The sequence below is a fragment of the Serinus canaria genome, chromosome 11, assembly GCF_022539315.1.
Source record: "Serinus canaria isolate serCan28SL12 chromosome 11, serCan2020, whole genome shotgun sequence".
Taxonomy (NCBI): Eukaryota; Metazoa; Chordata; class Aves; order Passeriformes; family Fringillidae; genus Serinus; species Serinus canaria.
Window position 1 is genome coordinate 17,146,476 of NC_066325.1, and position 18,141 is coordinate 17,164,616.

Consider the following 18,141-nt stretch of genomic DNA (forward strand, 5'->3'; position numbering starts at 1 on the left):
CCTGTGATTGCCATGGTGTGTCCCCAGATGTGGCACTTCTGGGAATGTGGAATTCTCTCTGTCCCCAAGGGCTCTGAGTGCACCCAAATGTTTGAAGTGTTCATCCCAGGAGGGATGGCCAGCTGTGCTCAGGGGCAAACGGGGTCAGAGCTGGTTGGAAAAGCTTCTCCCCAGGACTGCTGGACCCTTCAGGTCTTGCTCTGCTCATTAATTCTGCTCTCAGCCACCAGGTTTGACAATGCAAATTAACAGTTTCACTTCAGAATTAAAATATTCTATGGGTAACTTTCCTTTCAAAATCAGAGGCGTCTGGAGATCGTGGGATTTTGAATTATTTCAACAGCATAATACCATCAAATTTATGAAAGTCACATATTCCCAGTGGATGAGTTGTGACCATTTTTGCTTGATTCATTTGGTGTTACATTTTTATGACGTGTGTTAACAAGCTCCAGTTTATGACCCTGACATTTGCTTGCTTTTCATTTGGAGGTCTTCATAAATCAAGGAAAGATTTTTGTTTAAATCATAAATAAACCAAGCAGAGAACAAGCCATTGAAATGGACAGAAGCAATTTCCTTTCACTCTTTTTCCTCTGTGTGTGTAATATTTGCCCAGCCCCTGAACCACACAAAGAGGGAAACATGTGCACAGCAGGGAGGACACAGCCATATCTGTGTGTGACAAAATAGCAGGACATCCACAAAGCTGTTGGCTTCTTCATTTCAAAAGGCAGATTTTAATATTACTGACTTCAGAGGAAGATAAGAAGGGCAGTGCATAAGACATTATCAGTCCAGTGTGGCAATAATGCATTCAAAATTAAAGACAGCAGTTTAATTAAGTGCATGAAAGGCTGGCTTTTATGATCATATTTCAAATACCAGGATGTCTTTTCATCCTTTCTGCCGTATGACTTTACTTAATAATATATCAAGAACAAAAAACGGATGGGAGTCTTTCTGTAAATTCAATTAGTCCAATAAAAAGTGAAAAATAGTTTCTTTTTCATTAAAAAGAACTCCAGCCTAACCCTTCTGATGACAAAGTGCCAGAAGAGAAGGGAGGGCAGGGCTGGAGAAGGATGAACACTCAGCCTTTGGGATGCATTTCTGCTGGCAGGAAACAGATGAGGTGTCGGCATTAGTAACATTTGTTATTGAAAGGACTAATTGCGTTCTGCTGCAGGCAGCACTTTATCAGATCCACACCACGGGGCACTTGCCTCTGCCTTGGGACAGCAATAATTCAGTTTATTAGGCTGTGCTGTGGGTAAGTTTCCTTTCCAAAGCCTGCCTGATTGCGGGCAGGGGTGGTGCTGGAGGGCAGCTCTGGCAGGGCTGAGCTGGAAAGGCTGTGGCAGCCTGCCCTGGTGCTGCACAGGGTCACTGCAGCCCCCTGAATCCATCTGGGAAGGGTTTATGTGGGAGCCCTGGTCACTGGGAATTGTGGGCTTTCTGTACTGATGGACACTGACCCCCAGGGGACACTGCATCCCACCTGAGGCCATAAAGAAATTCAGAAATTCGATACTAGAACTGTCATGAGTGTGTAGTTTGAATAGAAGTTGTAATATCACATAGTAGAAAAGGTAGAGTTTAAAGTTTTAGAACGTAGTAATATATATAAAACAAAATAGAAGTTTTAAAGCAGAGATTAGTCCTTCTTCTCGACCTTCTTCAGAGGTTTAAATAGTTTAAATAAAAAAGTCCACATTATGAGTCACAAGTAGTTATTTATTAGGTTAAAAATAAAAATAATTTAGGTGTCATTTCTTAATTAAACAGTTTATCCTTAAAAAACCTTATAAAGAAAGAGACCCAACTCCATTTTTGCCTTGTTAGTGGGGTGCTGTAGAACTCCCAACCTGGGAGACTGTTCCTGCTCAGGGAAGTGCAGGGATCACACTTCCCTGTGCTAAACCAGAAAAATATAAAGGAGGAATAAACAACCCACGAGTGCAGCATTTCAGATGAGACCTTGAAGGACAAGATGTGCACTCAGAGAACTCGGAGGTGCTTTTGCCAGGGGGAGCTGCAAGGAGCTGCTGAGCTGCAGGCAGTGTGTGACCAGCTCAGGCACAGCACTCCTCCGCAGTGACTGCCAGTTATTTCCACTTGCCAGCTCCTGGGTCAGCCCTAGAAATGAGCTGCTGCTCCCAGCAGGCAAACCCTGCCTTCCCAGCTCCCCCCCCAGTGCCACCAGGGCTGGTTTGTCACTCACAGCCCTGGCACAGAGCCTGGCAGTGGTGAGTGAGCAGCAGCCTCACCTCTGCAGCTGGCTCTGGGTCAGGACGGAGGCAGGCTGGCAAATCACTCAGCAAGGTTTGAAGGCATGGGGTAAATAACCCCTCTCATTTCCCAGAGCTGCCCTGGCAGGTTTCAGTGCTGCTGGCAGAGCTGCAGGTGGCCCTCAGGGCTGGCAGGGATGATCTGGTCCTGTTCTGTTCTGGGCACCCACCTCAGAACCCGATTCCTCCCTCCTTTGCCTCTCACCTGCCTTATTCTTCATTCTTTAACACTGTGCTACCTGTCTGGGGGATGGCTCCCAGGATGTTTCTCTCAGTATGTGCTGATGAACAGATTCTGTTCCAGATATCTATTCATGTCCTACTCTCATTTTAACCTCAAAATATTCCTCTCCCAGAGGTTTCCTCAGAATAATTTTCCGTACTGTAGAGAATCAGACAGGCTTCATTCTGAAAATCAGCAATGAATTTACAAGAGTGACTCATCAGGTTTTTTAAGCAATAATTTCCATATAAAAGAGGTAAGAACAATAAAAAATTATTTCCCTTTGCAAGCCCGCAGGTGCAAATAGGAGCAAGAGTTTATGGAGATGTGATTTAATAAACAGATGTTTGTTTTTTTTCCTCTAGGTAACCCTCCTGCCACGGGCACAGGAACTTTGCACATCACCTTGGAGGATGTCAATGACAATGTCCCATCCCTTTATCCCACCCTGGCAAAAGTTTGTGACGATGCAAAAGATCTCAGGGTAGTGGTTCTAGGAGCATCAGACAAAGACCTTCACCCCAACACAGATCCATTCAAATTTGAGCTCAGCAAGCAATCCGGCCCAGAAAAGTTGTGGAGAATCAACAGGCTTAACAGTAAGGCTGTAACTTGGATTTTTGGGTGTTTATTCCTCCCACTTCTCCACCCCAGGGTGCTCCCCTGAGGCACTGGGGGAATTTAGGAGGGGTTTGGCATGAAAGATTTGTACCTAAAGCTGCTTCACCCTGTGCTGGGGCTGCTGGAGCAGCTGCCTGTGGGACAGCAGCTCTGAAACTCCTTCTCTTCTTTTGTTTTGGCTGGACTTTCTTCTCTCAGTTTTGCATCAATCTCTTGCATTGGCTGCATTTTTCCCCTCTATTTTGCATTAATCAGGGGCTACTAATAACTGATAATTTTGTGATTACTGGATCTCATGGCACCCAGTTGTTCTGCACAAGGTGCACAAGGCTTTGCTGTAGGACAGCAGGGAAGTTTTGCATGGGCTTTAGCAAAGTAATTAAAAAACTTCCTAATTTTAAGTATTTAAACTCTTCACCAATAAAATCTCCCAATGCACTGGGACCTTGCCCAATTGCTAGGAGGATCGTGAGGTTGCAGAAGGTTTGTGTGTCAAATTGTGGGCACAGAATACAGCATTTCTTCTTCATGTAGGTTATTCCTGCTTCTTTTCTGGAACGTATTATTTCTCCCAACCTTTTAGTTCATGTCATAGCCTTAGAAAAATCTAGAGATGGATGTGATGGCTGTACCTGGCTGGAGGACAGAGGGGAGGAGCTGTTTTCTTGGCTGTTCTCCAAACATCAAACCACCCCTGTGTTACACCCTTAAAGAATTCTCACACTCACCTGGGTGCCAAGAGCTGCTGAGGCCTCAGTTCCTCAGGTGGAGCAGATCTGTGGCTTTGGAAGGGCCTTCCCTTCCCTTCCCTTCCCTTCCCTTCCCTGGGAAATTGTGGAAGTGGTTCAGCAGTTTTCCCTGCACTTCCCAGCAGGAAGGGTTATTTTTCCCTTTGGCAGGTAAATTTATTATCTCTTCTTGTCATTTTGGGGGTGACATGCCCCCAGATGCATTTCATTGGTATATTGGCTTTCACAGACAACTTCTGCCAAAACTTTGTAGACCAAATCATGTATTTAAATAAATGGGGCTCTTGCAAGTCTTTCTTGTGGTGGGGTTTGGAATAAGATTGTAATTAGATTTCAGCCCATGAAAGAATTTCAGGACTGTCTCTTCCCTCCAATTCAATTCAATCCTTTTGTTATTTTTCTTAGTGCATTCTCATTTTCTTGCTGATTCCCACCACTGACTGGCATGTCTGATGTTGCTTGCAGATTCCTTCACCCTCCCAAGCAGCCAACACTTGGTTAATTGTCCCCTCATCCTTTGCAGATACCCATGCCCAGGTCATCCTGCTCCAGAACCTGAAAAAGGCCAATTACAACATCCCCATCTCAGTGACAGATTCTGGAAAGCCTCCTCTGACCAACACCACAGAACTGAGGTTACAGGTGTGCACCTGCAAGAAATCCAAAATGGACTGCAGTGCAGCGGGCGCTCTCCACATCAGCCTGAGCCTAATCCTCCTTTCACTCCTCTGTTTGTTCTGTAAGTCTTTTGCTGAGCTCTAAGTCATGGAGTGTTGTTTTTCTGCTCATCTGTGCTCTGCACCAGAAAACCCTCCAAGGGAGGAGTTCAATTCACACATTGATATCGTAATGCTGGAATTTTGGGTTCTTTTTCCATGAAGGAATAGCTGTGAGAAAGGGGGAGGGGGAGGGGGCTTTTTCATAGCCAAAAAAATAATTTATATATATAAATGGATGCCTGATTGTCAAATTAAGAAAGAGAAGCAATAATTCTAAGAGGAATCAAAGGGAATCAGGAATATGATAAACTGAGAAGTACCAGCTGTGGTAGCAGATTTGTGCAATGCTTGCTTTCATCTCTCCCCACTTGAATTCAATTCAAGCCCAGAAAGAGGAGATTAAAGGTGTTCCTGTAACAGTGGCTGTTCTGGGTCACCAGGAAAACCAGGCCTGCCTGCTTCAATCTGTTCCTCCACATAAGATGTGCAAGTGACTGGAACATGAGGAACTTGTTTGAGATTCTGGGCTTAGAACCACCCAGAGCTGAGAATCAAATGGCCAGGCTGGCTTGGAGGGCAGAGAAAACTGAAAGGCATTTCTGCTGCTCCTGAGAAAGGAATTTTGTACTTCTCATTTGGAAAGCTGACTTCAATTGGAAGTGGGGAAAATAAATCCCAGAATGACTCCAAAGTAGGAATTCAAAGCCATGGAACCCACAATTTAAACTGGGTGTGTCCCTGGCTAGTCCAGTGACAGCTGCCAGCAGACTTTCTGAGGCAGTGTTGGTTTTGAATTCCTGTCTGTGTCCTACAGCTATGCCAGTAAATCTGTCATTTAAGGACTGTCACCTTCACCTTCTATTAACAGAACACATTGCATGGTGACTCAAAACCTGAGCCATGGTCAAAGGCCTTGGGTTCCCCACCAGGCAGGGGAGAGGTCAAGGCAGAGACCCTTCCACCCCTGAGGCTTGCTGTGTGCTTGAGCACACCTCCTGTCCTGTTTCCTTCTCCTTTCATCCCAAAATCTTGGCATGAAGGTCATTGTGAGCCCGTCCCAGCTGCTGTTTGTGATGCTCTTGGAAGATGAAAAGGACTCTCTAAATGCTAAGTGCAAATTCCTGTTCTCAGTCTCAGTCAGTGACATCTAAAGGATCTGCTCTGGCTCTGGTTCAGCTGGGCTGGGCTCAGTCTCCTGGAACCAAAGGCAAACTTCAGCTGTTAGGGGTAATACATTAAAAATATTTGACAGGGTGTGACACTGTTGCAGCAGTGATATCAATATGCAGCCCATTGATTCAAATATGTTCTTGCTGCCACTTCATAAATGTTGCTGCTGCTACACCAGGCATGACTTTCAGCACTGGAATTGCTTTCTTATCTGATGTGATTTGCACTTGAGCTTTATTTACATTAATTCATCTGCTCAGAATACAAGGAGGTAGAGAAAAGCTCTGTACTTTGGGAAGTTGCCATGTTCATGTTGACTCTTCACAGCCCCCACCAAGAAGCCTGACCATTTTCCTCAGGTTGAATTATAAAGCCAGTTTTAAGTGTTGGAAAGCACTTTTTGAGTTGCTCTTCTTGGCTGCAGGTCTTGTCCAGCCCAGCTGTGGGTGGGATACACCCAAGGGTGTTCCATGGCTGTCATTCCACCTCTGGAACCGTTCCCAACCGTGTCTGTGCCAAGCCAGCAAACACCACAACTGCCCTGAGCATTTCCCTCAGGTGTGCCCTGCACAGAGGCAGGAAGGAATGGGGCTGGGAGCCAGTTCAGAGGATGTGGTTCTGTGTTTGAACCCCTCTGAAATGTGCTGCCATCGCCCCCTTCCCAACTCATTCCCACACACAGATTTTTTATAACTGTGATTAGCTCCCTTGCAATGTTTTGTATAGTCCAAATATTTATCAGAGTAATCAAAGATTATGATGCCATAAAAACAAAGAGAACTTTAGTGCTTATTGAACAGATGAAACGTCCCATTTCCAGTGGCAAGTTATGAGTTTAATTTTAGCAAAAGCCCTTACGTGGCTGCCTCTGCTCCCAGTGTTTGTGTTTTATGAGGCTCTTGTTCCTGGGAGGTAAATCCTTCAGTCAAATGAACTTTGCAACTCATGCCAAAGTATTTCTTTTTGTATTTGACATCTGGTGTGAGGATAGATAGCCCTCTGAAAGAGCTGCTCCTGGTAAAAGAGCCCTGCATGAATATCTTTCCTGCAGAAAACATCTTGGTATTATCATTTAAATGGTGCAATTATTAGCTATACTTAGAATATGTGCCTCCTTCCTAAATCATGAAAGAAGTCAGATGTGGCAGATTTCTGAAGTGTCTGAGCACACAAGTGAAGAGCCTGATTAAAACTGAAATGGATGCAAAACCCAGCAGTTCCTCCCATTCTGGAGACATCCTACTGTGCTCACTACATTGAGGGATAATGGGATACAGACTGCACAGTTGCCCAGAAGCCCCTGGGAAGGTGGATATGGCTGGAACAAGAAAAACTGAGGAGTTCCTGGCAGCCAGAAAGAGAAAATATGAGATGCCAAAGTATATGGGCAGATTTGCACAACAAAACAACGAGGTGGGATTAAAAGGTGATGAGCACAAAGTTGTTTGGATAAAGGAGCATCATTGCATGTTTTTTATTTCACCTAGTTTTACTGAGGGCAAGCTGGAATGGTGGAGAGTGGACAGGCAGAGGAGTTTGCAAAGCTGCAGTAGGTAATGGGGACAAATATGGGAAAGAATATTGTCACTTGTCATTAAAGCAGACTCTGTGTTTAAGATGAAACTTCATGTGGTGGCATTTTTCCTCTGTCAGCTTTGCCTTGCCATTACTGGAGACAAGACAGGGCCAAATATTCAGACTGAACTCAGATTTTAGCAGTTGAGATTGAGGGGGGAAAAAACCATGAAAAAACCATCCTGGGTTCCTGGTCAGGGAGGGGAGCTGCAGCAATCAGCTCCTTGGGGAAAGAGGAAATCAGTCAGGAGCAGGTCTGGTGCTGCTCTGGGACTGTCCCCGAGTGCTGCAGTGCTTCCAGGTGACACAGCTGACCCATCCCAGCTCAGCATGCAGCTACAAAGGGATCCTCACCAGCTCCAGAATTACAAACAGGCTTCCCCTGAAGGCTCCTCAGTGAGAGAGGAGCCCCAGCACCCCACGAGGGTGAGGGGTGGCAAAGCAAAACAAGGCAAAACCAAATTTGTGCACGTTGCCACAACAAAGTCAGCCCCAGAATCTGCCCCAGGCCCTGTGGGATACTGAGAAAGAACCACTCTGGCTGGCAGAACTGAGCTCTAGATCTATTACAAATCATTCATATTATTATTATTATTATTTAAAAGAGTATTTGAATTCTGGGCTTTTGATTTTATAATAACTATTTCACTTAATTGCATAATCATAGAATGGTAATTGCATTTCATATCTTCCTTTATATTCTACTGACATAAAAGACCACGTTAGATTCAAATGTGTGGAATGAAGGGAATAAAAGAACAACCAAAGGCACAATAGTTGTGTCACTAATACTTTACTTAAATTTCCTCATTATAAAAATGCTGGGATTCAAACCCTTCATGTTGAAAAAAACCCAATTTTTATCTTTTTTGACTCTCAACCATGAATAAGAAGCTTTTTGTTTTTGTTCACCTGGCCAGTGGACTACAAAGCTGCAAGTTGACTTGAGCTGAAAGAAGTGCAGAGTTCCATTATCCTAACAGAATGTGAGTGCCAGACAAGGGGGGAATGCTGCCTTAAAGAAATTAAATGAGCTGGAGGTCTCTACATTGCAATTAATTTGTTAAAGTCAGGGTGAAAGGCCTCAGGTGTGTTTGAAAAGCAGAGACTGGCCCAGATGTCTGTGCTGCAATTACAAAAAAGCCTTAGAGACACCCCTGAATTTAATTTCCTAGTAATTTCCACAAACTTTTCCTATTCAGTGCTGGCTGCCCCTCACTATATTGAGTTTTTTCTGATTTGAGGAATAAAGGTACAGGGCCAATAAAGAAAATACAGGTGGCTTGTTTTTATCCCTTGAAAATGATTATTATTAAACCACTACAAAACAAAACAAAAAAAAAAAAAAATCCAAAACCAAAAAAAAACCAACAACAAAAAAAAAAAAAAAAAACCCAAAAAAACCCAAAAAAAACCAAAAAAAAAAAACCAAAAAAATTTTAAAAAATTGAATTATTTGGAACTGGTGGGTTTGCATTTCCATGGAGCTGGACAGGCAGAGTTAATCCTGCAGGCTTGTCTCTCACCCAGCTCGTTTCTCAAGGCAAGAGCAGCCCCTGAATCTCTTGTTTCCCCCTTGTTGTTTGTGCAGGAACATCAAATGGCTGAAAAGTGAAACAGAGCATTCCTGAAAGGCAGCAGAACAAGACAAGCCAGAGCAGGTTTCAAACGGAACAGACCTTTAAGGTCACTGCTCCTTCCATTCCCTCTGCAGATTTGTTACCTGCCCATTCCCACTCCCCAGCCTTTGCTCTCAATTTCTTGGCTGAGTTTTAAACTGTCAGGTTGGTTTTTGTTTTTCCTTCAGGGCTCAACAATTGGGTTTTTCCAATAGAATTTTTGGGTTTTCCCAAGAAAAAAAGGGAAAAGTTCATCCCTGTTCCATCCAGTTCCAGAGGGAGGTTCCCAATAGGTGAATTTGCTAAAACCAGCAGTTCTTGTTTGTTTCTTTGTTTTGTTGGTTGGGTTTGGTTGTTTTCTTTTTATATTTTAGGTTGTCTTAGCACCTTTTAATTTTCTACTTTTCAGAGCAGTTTATTTCTAAATGAGTTTAAAAAAAGATCAGTTTAATTAAAAAGACTAAGGAAGTCTGCAAGATACATTTTCCCATTTCTGAGGAATCAGACATCCCTATTTTGGCTAGAACTGCAAAAACTATTAAAATTGGAGAGTTTTAGAGTTTTCCTGTTTTATTGAGGTGCTTTATTGAGGTGGTTGTTTGGATTTTTTTTTTTTTTTTTGCACTGCTCTAATTTGAGTTGCATTCTGATGCTGGAGCACAACCATGTAGGTACCTAAAATATCACCTACATTTTGCTCTCCAAGAAATTGGAACTTGCTGATATTCAGTGAGTTCCAGTGATGTAAATCTCACCATATCCACTATCACTCACTGCCTTTTCCACAGATGCTTTGGTCCACATTTATATTATTATTTTTGCAGTTAAATATCACTGAAATCGATGCTTTCCCAAGTGCCTGTATGAGAAAAACACCATTTTTATTTGTGTGCTGACAGATTTGGGTTGATTTCTAAGGAAAGAATGGTTTGGGAGTCAAGGGGCTGCTTCAATTTGAGCCAGCCTTGATTTGAATCTCAATTTTAACAGAGAGCTGTGTCCATTCTTCTGATTTCACTGCAGGTTTTTTCCAATCCTGCAACATATTGTGCAGTTTGGGAGCCCACCTAAAGTTAATGGGGCTTGAAATGGCCCAGGAATCCATATGGATGTCCATAATTGGGGACAGGATGTTTGTACACCAGACAAGACAAATAGAAATGCCCCCAAATTGCACATCAGCATATTGAAATGTGGCATTTGATCGAGTCAATTAGGTGGGAAATGACATTTTACACACACCTGAAGCCATCCAAACACGTTTCAGGAGTGCAGAGGTGAGAAAAGAGGGCAGTTGGGAAGATGAGTGTTTGGAATGCAGAGGGAGCAAGGGCAGCTCCCTCCCCAGGAGCTGCAGCATGACTGCTGGTGGTCACTCTGGAGGCATGGGATGGACATTCAGGGAGATGGCTCTGATGGCCCATTTAGTGCTGGCAGCTCAAGTGAACGCTTTTATGTTCTCATTTTCTCACCAGTACTCCACAGCAATTGTTGGTACATAACATTTTGTATTTCTTCTCTGAACAACTTCTTAAAGCCACATAAATATTGAATTTCAGATGGTTATGGCCAGGATTGCTCTGGAGTGGCCTATGATTAAAACCTGGCACTGAATACATGACCAGTTGAAGATTTTTTTCCCTGCCATTAATGGTCACTACACATTGTGAGATGTTTGTGCCTGTCCTTGGATATTTTCCCTATAATAATTTTTCCTATTCCTTTCCTATTTTTCCCTTGATAACATGCAGATATCTCAATGTAAACAGCTTTGTGTTCAGCTTTGGGCAGGATATTAAAGATTAGGAGGAGGTTGGTGGTGCCTGAAGGTTTGGTGATGTTGCCTTTGCTTCTGCAATACCCAGTGGATCCTTACAAAGCCCTTTAAAGGACCATTAATGTTTGGAGTATTTTAGATGAGGACTTGGAGCCTCAGTTTATCAATGTCATTAATTGGGATAGGTCATTAGTTGGTGCTTAGCTAAGTGCCACTTTTAGGAGCAGGTCTTCAAAAGATTTGAAATGAGCAGGCTGACATCAACACCTGGCTGATTTTCTAGTTTGTTTTTGCCCTTTTCTGTGGCTTCTCAGCATAATCCTCCACTCTAGTTTTTATTCTCACCGAACAAGGATTTCTTCAGATGAATAATTTAGGATTTCAAGCTGGGTTTAGTCCGTACCCACAGATCTGAATGTGTCTGGATTGTTCATGTTCTGCTCATTTGAAAGGGATGGTAACCTGTGCTGTGCTGCTGTGGGAGATGAGATCTGACTGCCTGAGCAGCCCCCAGCCCTCTAAAAGGTTGGCTCCCTGCTACAGCTGATGCATTTCATTTCCAGCATCCCTAGGAAAAAAATCAGCAGACTTGTTCAGTGCTGCTGTTTCCAAGCTGGACTTGTTCATTTCACTGCCTGAATATTTTCAACCATTCCATTCCATTTATCAGATTAGAGCATGGGGAAATATCCATGCAGGCTTCCACCTCTGCACTGGTTTAGTTTTGACAGAACTGGAAAATGAAGGAAACATTTATTCCCTATTGCTTAAATGAAGGCAACACTGCTTTGACACGGTGTCCAACTGGAATTCACTTCCATTTTTAAAAAAATAATAATGGAGTACATCTTGGCTTTTCTACCCTAAAACTCCCCCTCTCCCAGTGAGATTCTTCACATCCCTGGAGAACAGGAATTGTAGGAGAAGATGGTTTTTATTTGATAAACTCAGGGAAGCACGTGGCTCTGAATTTCTAAGCAAAGAGGGTCGGAATTTTGCTTCACCTGAGCAACTTTTCTTTCAGAAAATGTTTATTTTATTCTCTTCTTAGGAACAGCTCATGACACAGGGAGTGTGTGTGAGCACCTGACAGGGAAGAGGGTGGGCACAGCCAAGGATTCAGCAGTGCCCTTGCCAGGCTCAGAAGAGCACTTTGGCTTCCACCAGCCCTGCTTTGGATCTGCCACTGCAGTATCCTAATAATAAATATAATAAATTGTAAGAATTAAATATTATAATAATTATAATAAATTAGCAGTGTGAGAGCTGCTAATGCTGGCGTCCCACAGGTGACACGACCTCAGCAGGGGGAATGTGTCCCCCTGTGCCAGCTGGGGAGCTGGGCTGGCACATTTCCCCTCTCCCTGCCACTCTGGGCTGATTGCAGAGCCCATGGCACAGTCCCAGCTCCTGCAGTCAAACACTGGCAGCGGTTTAGGAGAGCCCTGTCACCCACATGTTCTATGTAAAACCCTTTCCTTAGGACTTTTCCCTCCTGAGTTGCTGAGAGGCCTCAAGAACAAACTGCAAACAATTCTTCTCTGCTGCTGTGGGATGCACCAGGTGGGGCTGGGATTGGTCTCTGTGGTTGTTTCTCATTAATGGCCAATCCCAGCCCAGCTGTCCAGACTGTCTCAGTCACAGACAAACCTTTGTTATTGATTCCTTTTCCATTTTAGCCAGCCTTCTGATGAAATCCTTTCTTCTGTTCTTTTAGTAGAGTTTTAACATAATATATATCATAAAATAATAAATAAGCCTTCTGAACATGGAGTCAACTTTCTCATCTCTTCCCTCATCCTGGACCCTGTGGACGATGCATCAGAGCCCAGCAAAGCCCTGGGGGAGTTTTCAGCCTCTCATTTCACACTGGGCTTCTCCCATCCTTAACAGCTCTCCCATAATTTCTCACTTAAATGAGAAACAAATTGTGTGGGATGGTATAAGATTTTTCAGGATAAACTCATTTACTTTTGGAGTCTTTACAAACTTTTCCCCAAGGTGTTGTGGCCAGTGAGAGCAGCAGTTTGTTCTGGCTGATATTAACCCCAGATTTTTTTAATTGCAGGGATGAAAACACAGGGTACCTGTTTGGGAATAGTCCTTCAAATTCAATGAGATTTTGGGGGAAATTTAGAATAATTTGAAGGCACACTGTGAAACTTCTACAGTTGAAACCTACCCATGACAGATCAACCAGTGATGCACATGAAAATAATTTCTATTTTTCAAAGCTCTACATGGAGGCTAAACTAATGCCTCTAATTAATGACCTTTCCTAGATGGTAAATCCAGGAAAGAAGTACCTGGATGTTGATTAGGTGCCTAATCAGGAACACGGTGCTGATCTCTTCTGTCATTTTTGTTACCTCTTTAGCATTACTGAGGTTTCAGTGAAGTCCATGATGTAATGTAGACTTTTAATTATGCCAGATTAATGTAATATTTCTGATGAAAGGGTAATTGAAAGAAATGGAGCATGCATGAGCTGAACTCCAAACTCCAGCTGCGTTAACTCTCTTATTTTAATGGGAATTAAAGGATGAATGCATTTTGGGTAAAGCTCATTCCTGTACTGAGGGTCAGCAAGAAACTTAAATGCCTTTAATTTTTATGAGGTTTTAACTGCAGTGTAGAAGCAGAGTCTGTGAAATAGAGGGTGAGCTTGGTCTCATAAAGAGCACATCTTTCAAAGGCTTTTAATTACTCTATTTAGACCTGGTTGTTTGTTTTAATAAGCAGGGAATTGAGTCACTAATATGTAAATAAGTTCAGAGAAAGCTCTGGCTGCAACAGGGAAAGCTGGAGGTACCAAAGCATTTTCTGAGCTCAGAAGTTCTGCACACACCACTGCTGGCTGGCTGGAGGGAAGGGTTCTGCTGGAGTAGGAGCTCGTGGCAGCCTGAACCTCAGGGAATGAATTTACACCCAACCAGTTGCTTCTTCTTTGGAATGCAGATCATGAAATCTTTGTCTTAAATTTTGTGCCTTTTTTTTCTCCTCCATTTTCTTCTGCTGTGTGGATGAACATGAGGAGTAAACCTTGAGTGAGCCCTGTGTGACAGAGGCAGGAGCTGTCTCTGCAGCCACTGAAGAAGCCAGCTTTGGGAATTTAGGCTGGATTAGGTGAATTGCACCTTCTCAAACCAGATCAGCTTTTGAAACTCCAGTTCAGGGCTTTCCTGTGGAGTTGGCCACCCTCATCAACCCTGAATGCAGCCAGTAGACCTTGGCTGAGTAGAAAGAGGGGTTAATTCCATCTAATTTTCTATATCATGATCTCCCTACCCTGAGCTGTGCACTTGCACCTATATACCCACAGTACAATTATTTTTATTGATGCCATGAGTACATTAGATCCAGACAAACTCTCCCAATGTTTGTCAGTTTTCTCGACCAGCAGAAGAAAAGCTCCTGTTCCAAACCTCCTGTTCCTGCTGCCAACAGCCACCAGCTGCTGGTGAGAAGGTGCTGTGCTTTCTCCTCTGAGCCCACTGACCAGAAATGCAATAATAGAAACACATGGCAGCAACCCTGCCTTTAGAGACTGAAATGAGAGAGATTTCTGGAGAAATCCATTCCCTACAGCTGTGCATCCCTGGATACCCAAAGGAAAAGGTGGAAGGGACAAAATAAGAGCAAAAATTCCTTTCCCACTTTTGTGGCTTGAGTGCTTTGGGCAGCAGATCTCTCGTTGTAGGCAATTTCTGTCAAATCACACCTCAAATAACACAGGGTGGGTAATAATTCCTGAGTGCTGAGGCCAGATATGGAGACTGAGCTGATAAAAAGAAAATAAAGTAATTACTAGGCCTAATTATCATTAGTATGCAGATCTGAACCTGCGAGGCACAGGCTTACCAGGGAATTAAGTTCTTAAAGAAATAGTTCTCATTGATCAGCAAATGTGCTCCCTGCAAACATTATTTGCACATTTGATGCTCACAGTATTGCTTAAATACTAATATATTTTATGAGCTATTGCCAGCTGCAAACTATAAATTATCTGTGCTATAAAATACATAATAGTGGGTAAAAAAGAAATAAATTAAAAACCAATGCAACACCATCAAAGTGAGTGGGAAAGTCACCAGGTGAGCTGGGGCTCAAATAAGAACTCGATTCTAAAATTTGGCTCTGTGTGAGCATTTCTGGAACTTTCATTGGTCCCTTCTTTATGGGGACAATAAATAAAAAGAAAAGCCAAGAAGAAAACTACAATTCCTACACAGGAAGCAATAATGAGCACTGGAAATCCAGCTGGGAGAACAGAGAGACTTTAAATATGGACCAGAGGCTCGGATCTCCCCAGTGAGTTTAAAACAGAGCAGTTGTGTTGGTTTCTGTGGCTTTCCTCACGTTCAGCTTGAGTTTCCCAGGCAATACTTTGGTTATCCTTGGTTGAGAATAAACATTGAGTTTTCCAGGCAATATTTTGGTTATCCTTGGTTGAGAATAAACATTGAGTATTCCAGGTAAAACTTTGGTTATCCTTGGTTGAGGATAAACATTGAGTATTCCAGGCAATACTTTAGTTATCCTTGGTTGAGGATAAACATTGAGCTTTCCAGGCAATATTTTGGTTATCCTTGGTTGAGAATAAACATTGAGTATTCCAGGTAACACTTTGGTTTTCCTTGGTTGAGGATAAACATTGAATATTCCAGGTAATATTTTGGTTATCCTTGATTGAGAGTAAACATTGAGTATTCCAGGCAATACTTTGGTTATCCTTGATTGAGGATAAACATTTTGTTTTCCAGGCAATATTTTGGTTATTCTTGGTTGAGGATAAACATTGAGTATTCCAGGCAATACTTTAGTTATTCTTGGTTAAGGATAAACATTGAGTAGTCCAGGCAATACTTTGGTTGAGGATAAACATTGAGTTTTCCAGGTAATATTTTGGTTATCCTTGATTCCTGTAGATTTTGTGTTAAGGGAGTTACTGGCCAGCATGTTTGGCCAATTAACACCTACATGACCTTATCAGACTCTTTATAGAAAGTAATTTTGTAACTGCCACTCTGTTATTAACCACAGAAAATAAAAGTCTGATGCTCTCTAGGACAGAACAATTTCCAATCACTTTTGTGTGCAACAGAAAGAACCAAGACAGATTTGATCTTGCATATTCTTACTTACCAAAGGTTGTCTACTGAAACATCACAGACCATAATTTTGAGTGTTGAATCTGATTTCCAGAGGGAAAAACTATTCCTTTAAATAATTCCCCTGTGCAAAAGTTCCTACTTTTCTCCTCAATAATAAATAATTGTTATTAAATAATAATTATTATACTTTGGGGGTGTAGGTCTAAGTGCACAGTTCATGACATAGAAATGGAATGGAAAAAATCCATTTTTTAGATGGAAAAAATCCTTCTTTCTGCTCCATCACCTTTAATGGCTGTTTCTGGAGTAATTCCTTTAACACAAGGCTTGGCTGAACTCAGAGCAGTCTTGGCACCCTCTGCCAATGCCAAGGGTTTGGTGAAGTGCCAGCAGATGTTGGGACACAGCTTCCTCTGGAAGGGGCCCAGGTTTCTCTGAACACACCCCAGGGGACATTTCCACCAAATGAGAGGAAAACCAGGGAATTTCCTGCAGGGAAAATCCAGGAATGTGCAGGGGAAAGAGGCAGTGAAGGAACCACAGAGGTTTTGTCCAAGTGGCAGAGCAGGGAAATGCTCTGCAGAGCACGAGGCTGGCAGGAGATGAGCAGACAGCAGCTCAGTTTGTCAAGGGCTCAGAAAAGATGCTGCAACCCTGCTAAGTGAGAGCTGGGTAGGGGATTTAGCTGTTTGAATGGCTACAAAAATCCCTTTGGGACAGCCTGGGAGAGAGAATCCTCTAGATTGACACAGCCTAAATGTACAGACCTGGAAAGGAGGTTCCATGACAAAAACCTGCTCTGGTCTGTTTGTGCTTTCAGGCTCAACAAGAGGCAGGATGATGGTGTGTCCTGAGCAGTCAGAGAAGGGAGTGCTGCAGGGGGAAGATTTAAGAGCTGAGTTGTAGCTGTGCAGAGCTGTCAGGAAAACATCCAAAAGTTATCAGAGCTAGAGGCTGACATTTCAGACTAAATGGAGAAGTGGGAAAAGAGAGTAAGAGCTCTGAACTGTCAGCAGCAATGGGATTGCTGAGCAGGAAAGGATGGTGGCACTGAGAAGGGGAAGAAACCAAAGTGGGGGGAAAAAAGGTTTCCTAAAAAAAAATAAACTGGAGGAACGAGACCAAAGAACAGGCTGGAAAAGTGATTAGAGAAATCATGGTAAAATTATGGGAGGAGATAGTCCCAGGAGCCAAGGGAACATCATTTCAGGCACGTGATTAAATGGATCAAAGGCAAGAAAGGATGAGGTTGAGAAGAAATTTCAGTGAAAGAAAACCTGGGCAGGGATTGTAGAGCTTTGAGGTGAAAGGAGTCAGGAATGGGGTAAAAGGGAGGGTCAAAAATTCCTTGTGAGAGACAAACTGGCCTTCAATAGACACAAAAATAGCAAAGGAGAAAGAGTCATAATTAAAGCTGAACTAACTCGTTTTTGTACACCCCTCGATGGGAATGAAAGGTTCACACACATTCATTATGTCTGTCAATAGAATGTAAAATATACAAGCTTTTCTCCAGGTGAGCCCATCAATCACCAACCCTGCCCTTCATTCACAGGCTGCTGGTGAAGCAGCTCAGTGCCTGCTCCAGTTGGGAGGAATTTATAAATTTTGTGCAGGCAGATCCCTCTGGTGACGTCTCAGCCTGTGCATTGCACAGGAACTCAGCACCACAGCTGCTGCTCATTCATCATGCCCAAGGGCCTGTCCTGGGCAGGAAGACCCCCAAGGATCTCCCAAGGATTCAGAGCAGCCTCATCAATCCCAGAGCAGTGTCAGCTCCTTTGAGCCAGGATTAAACAAATGCCCTTTAATGACACCAAGCTTCATTGGGGTCTGGAAATGCTATTTTTTCAGGCTGTCTGTGAGATCAGTCTCAAATTCTTTCTTTTCACCACCCAGGAGATCAGGTTGTTTATGAGAATTTAGTTCTAGCTGGCATCCCTAATCCAAATATATCCAGACTTTGGCAGTCATGACCATAAATCTCCTGTATGTGGCTCTGGATCCTGAGTTTGTGGCCAGACCTTTTCTTACAGCAGCAGGCTAAAAAAAATCCACGTGCCAAGCAATTCCAGATTTTGTCCTATTTGGAAATCTCAGTTCAACTTCTCACTTCAGTGAGCCCCATCCATCAGCACCTCCATGGATTTCTCACATTTAATTTGCTTTATTTACCTTTGTTTTCCAGAAGTGAGGCACTGCAGGGAAGGGGCCAGGCAGCTGTTGGCATCCAGGTGCCTGCATTGCTGCAGAATTCAATACTGACATCAGTCCAAAGGATAA

General features: G+C 43.1%; 2 protein-coding genes across 3 annotated transcripts in view; one reads left to right on the forward strand and one right to left on the reverse strand.

Moving 5' to 3' along the window:
• The window catches only part of SDR42E1 (short chain dehydrogenase/reductase family 42E, member 1), a 1,031,186-nt gene that overhangs the window by 668,489 nt on the left and 344,556 nt on the right, over positions 1–18,141 (reverse strand). The gene's annotated exons all lie outside the window — the stretch shown is intronic.
• CDH13 (cadherin 13) overlaps positions 1–18,141 on the forward strand; it is a 438,545-nt gene that overhangs the window by 414,247 nt on the left and 6,157 nt on the right. Inside the window, exons 12-13 of one of the 2 annotated variants that reach the window (XM_009090753.4) lie at positions 2,880–3,113; positions 4,408–4,623. In XM_009090753.4, coding sequence (XP_009089001.1) covers positions 2,880–3,113; positions 4,408–4,623 — 450 coding nt within the window. Of the gene's footprint in view, positions 1–2,879; positions 3,114–4,407; positions 4,662–18,141 lie in introns of those variants that run through there. The other variant, XM_018914682.3, reaches the window with a different exon arrangement.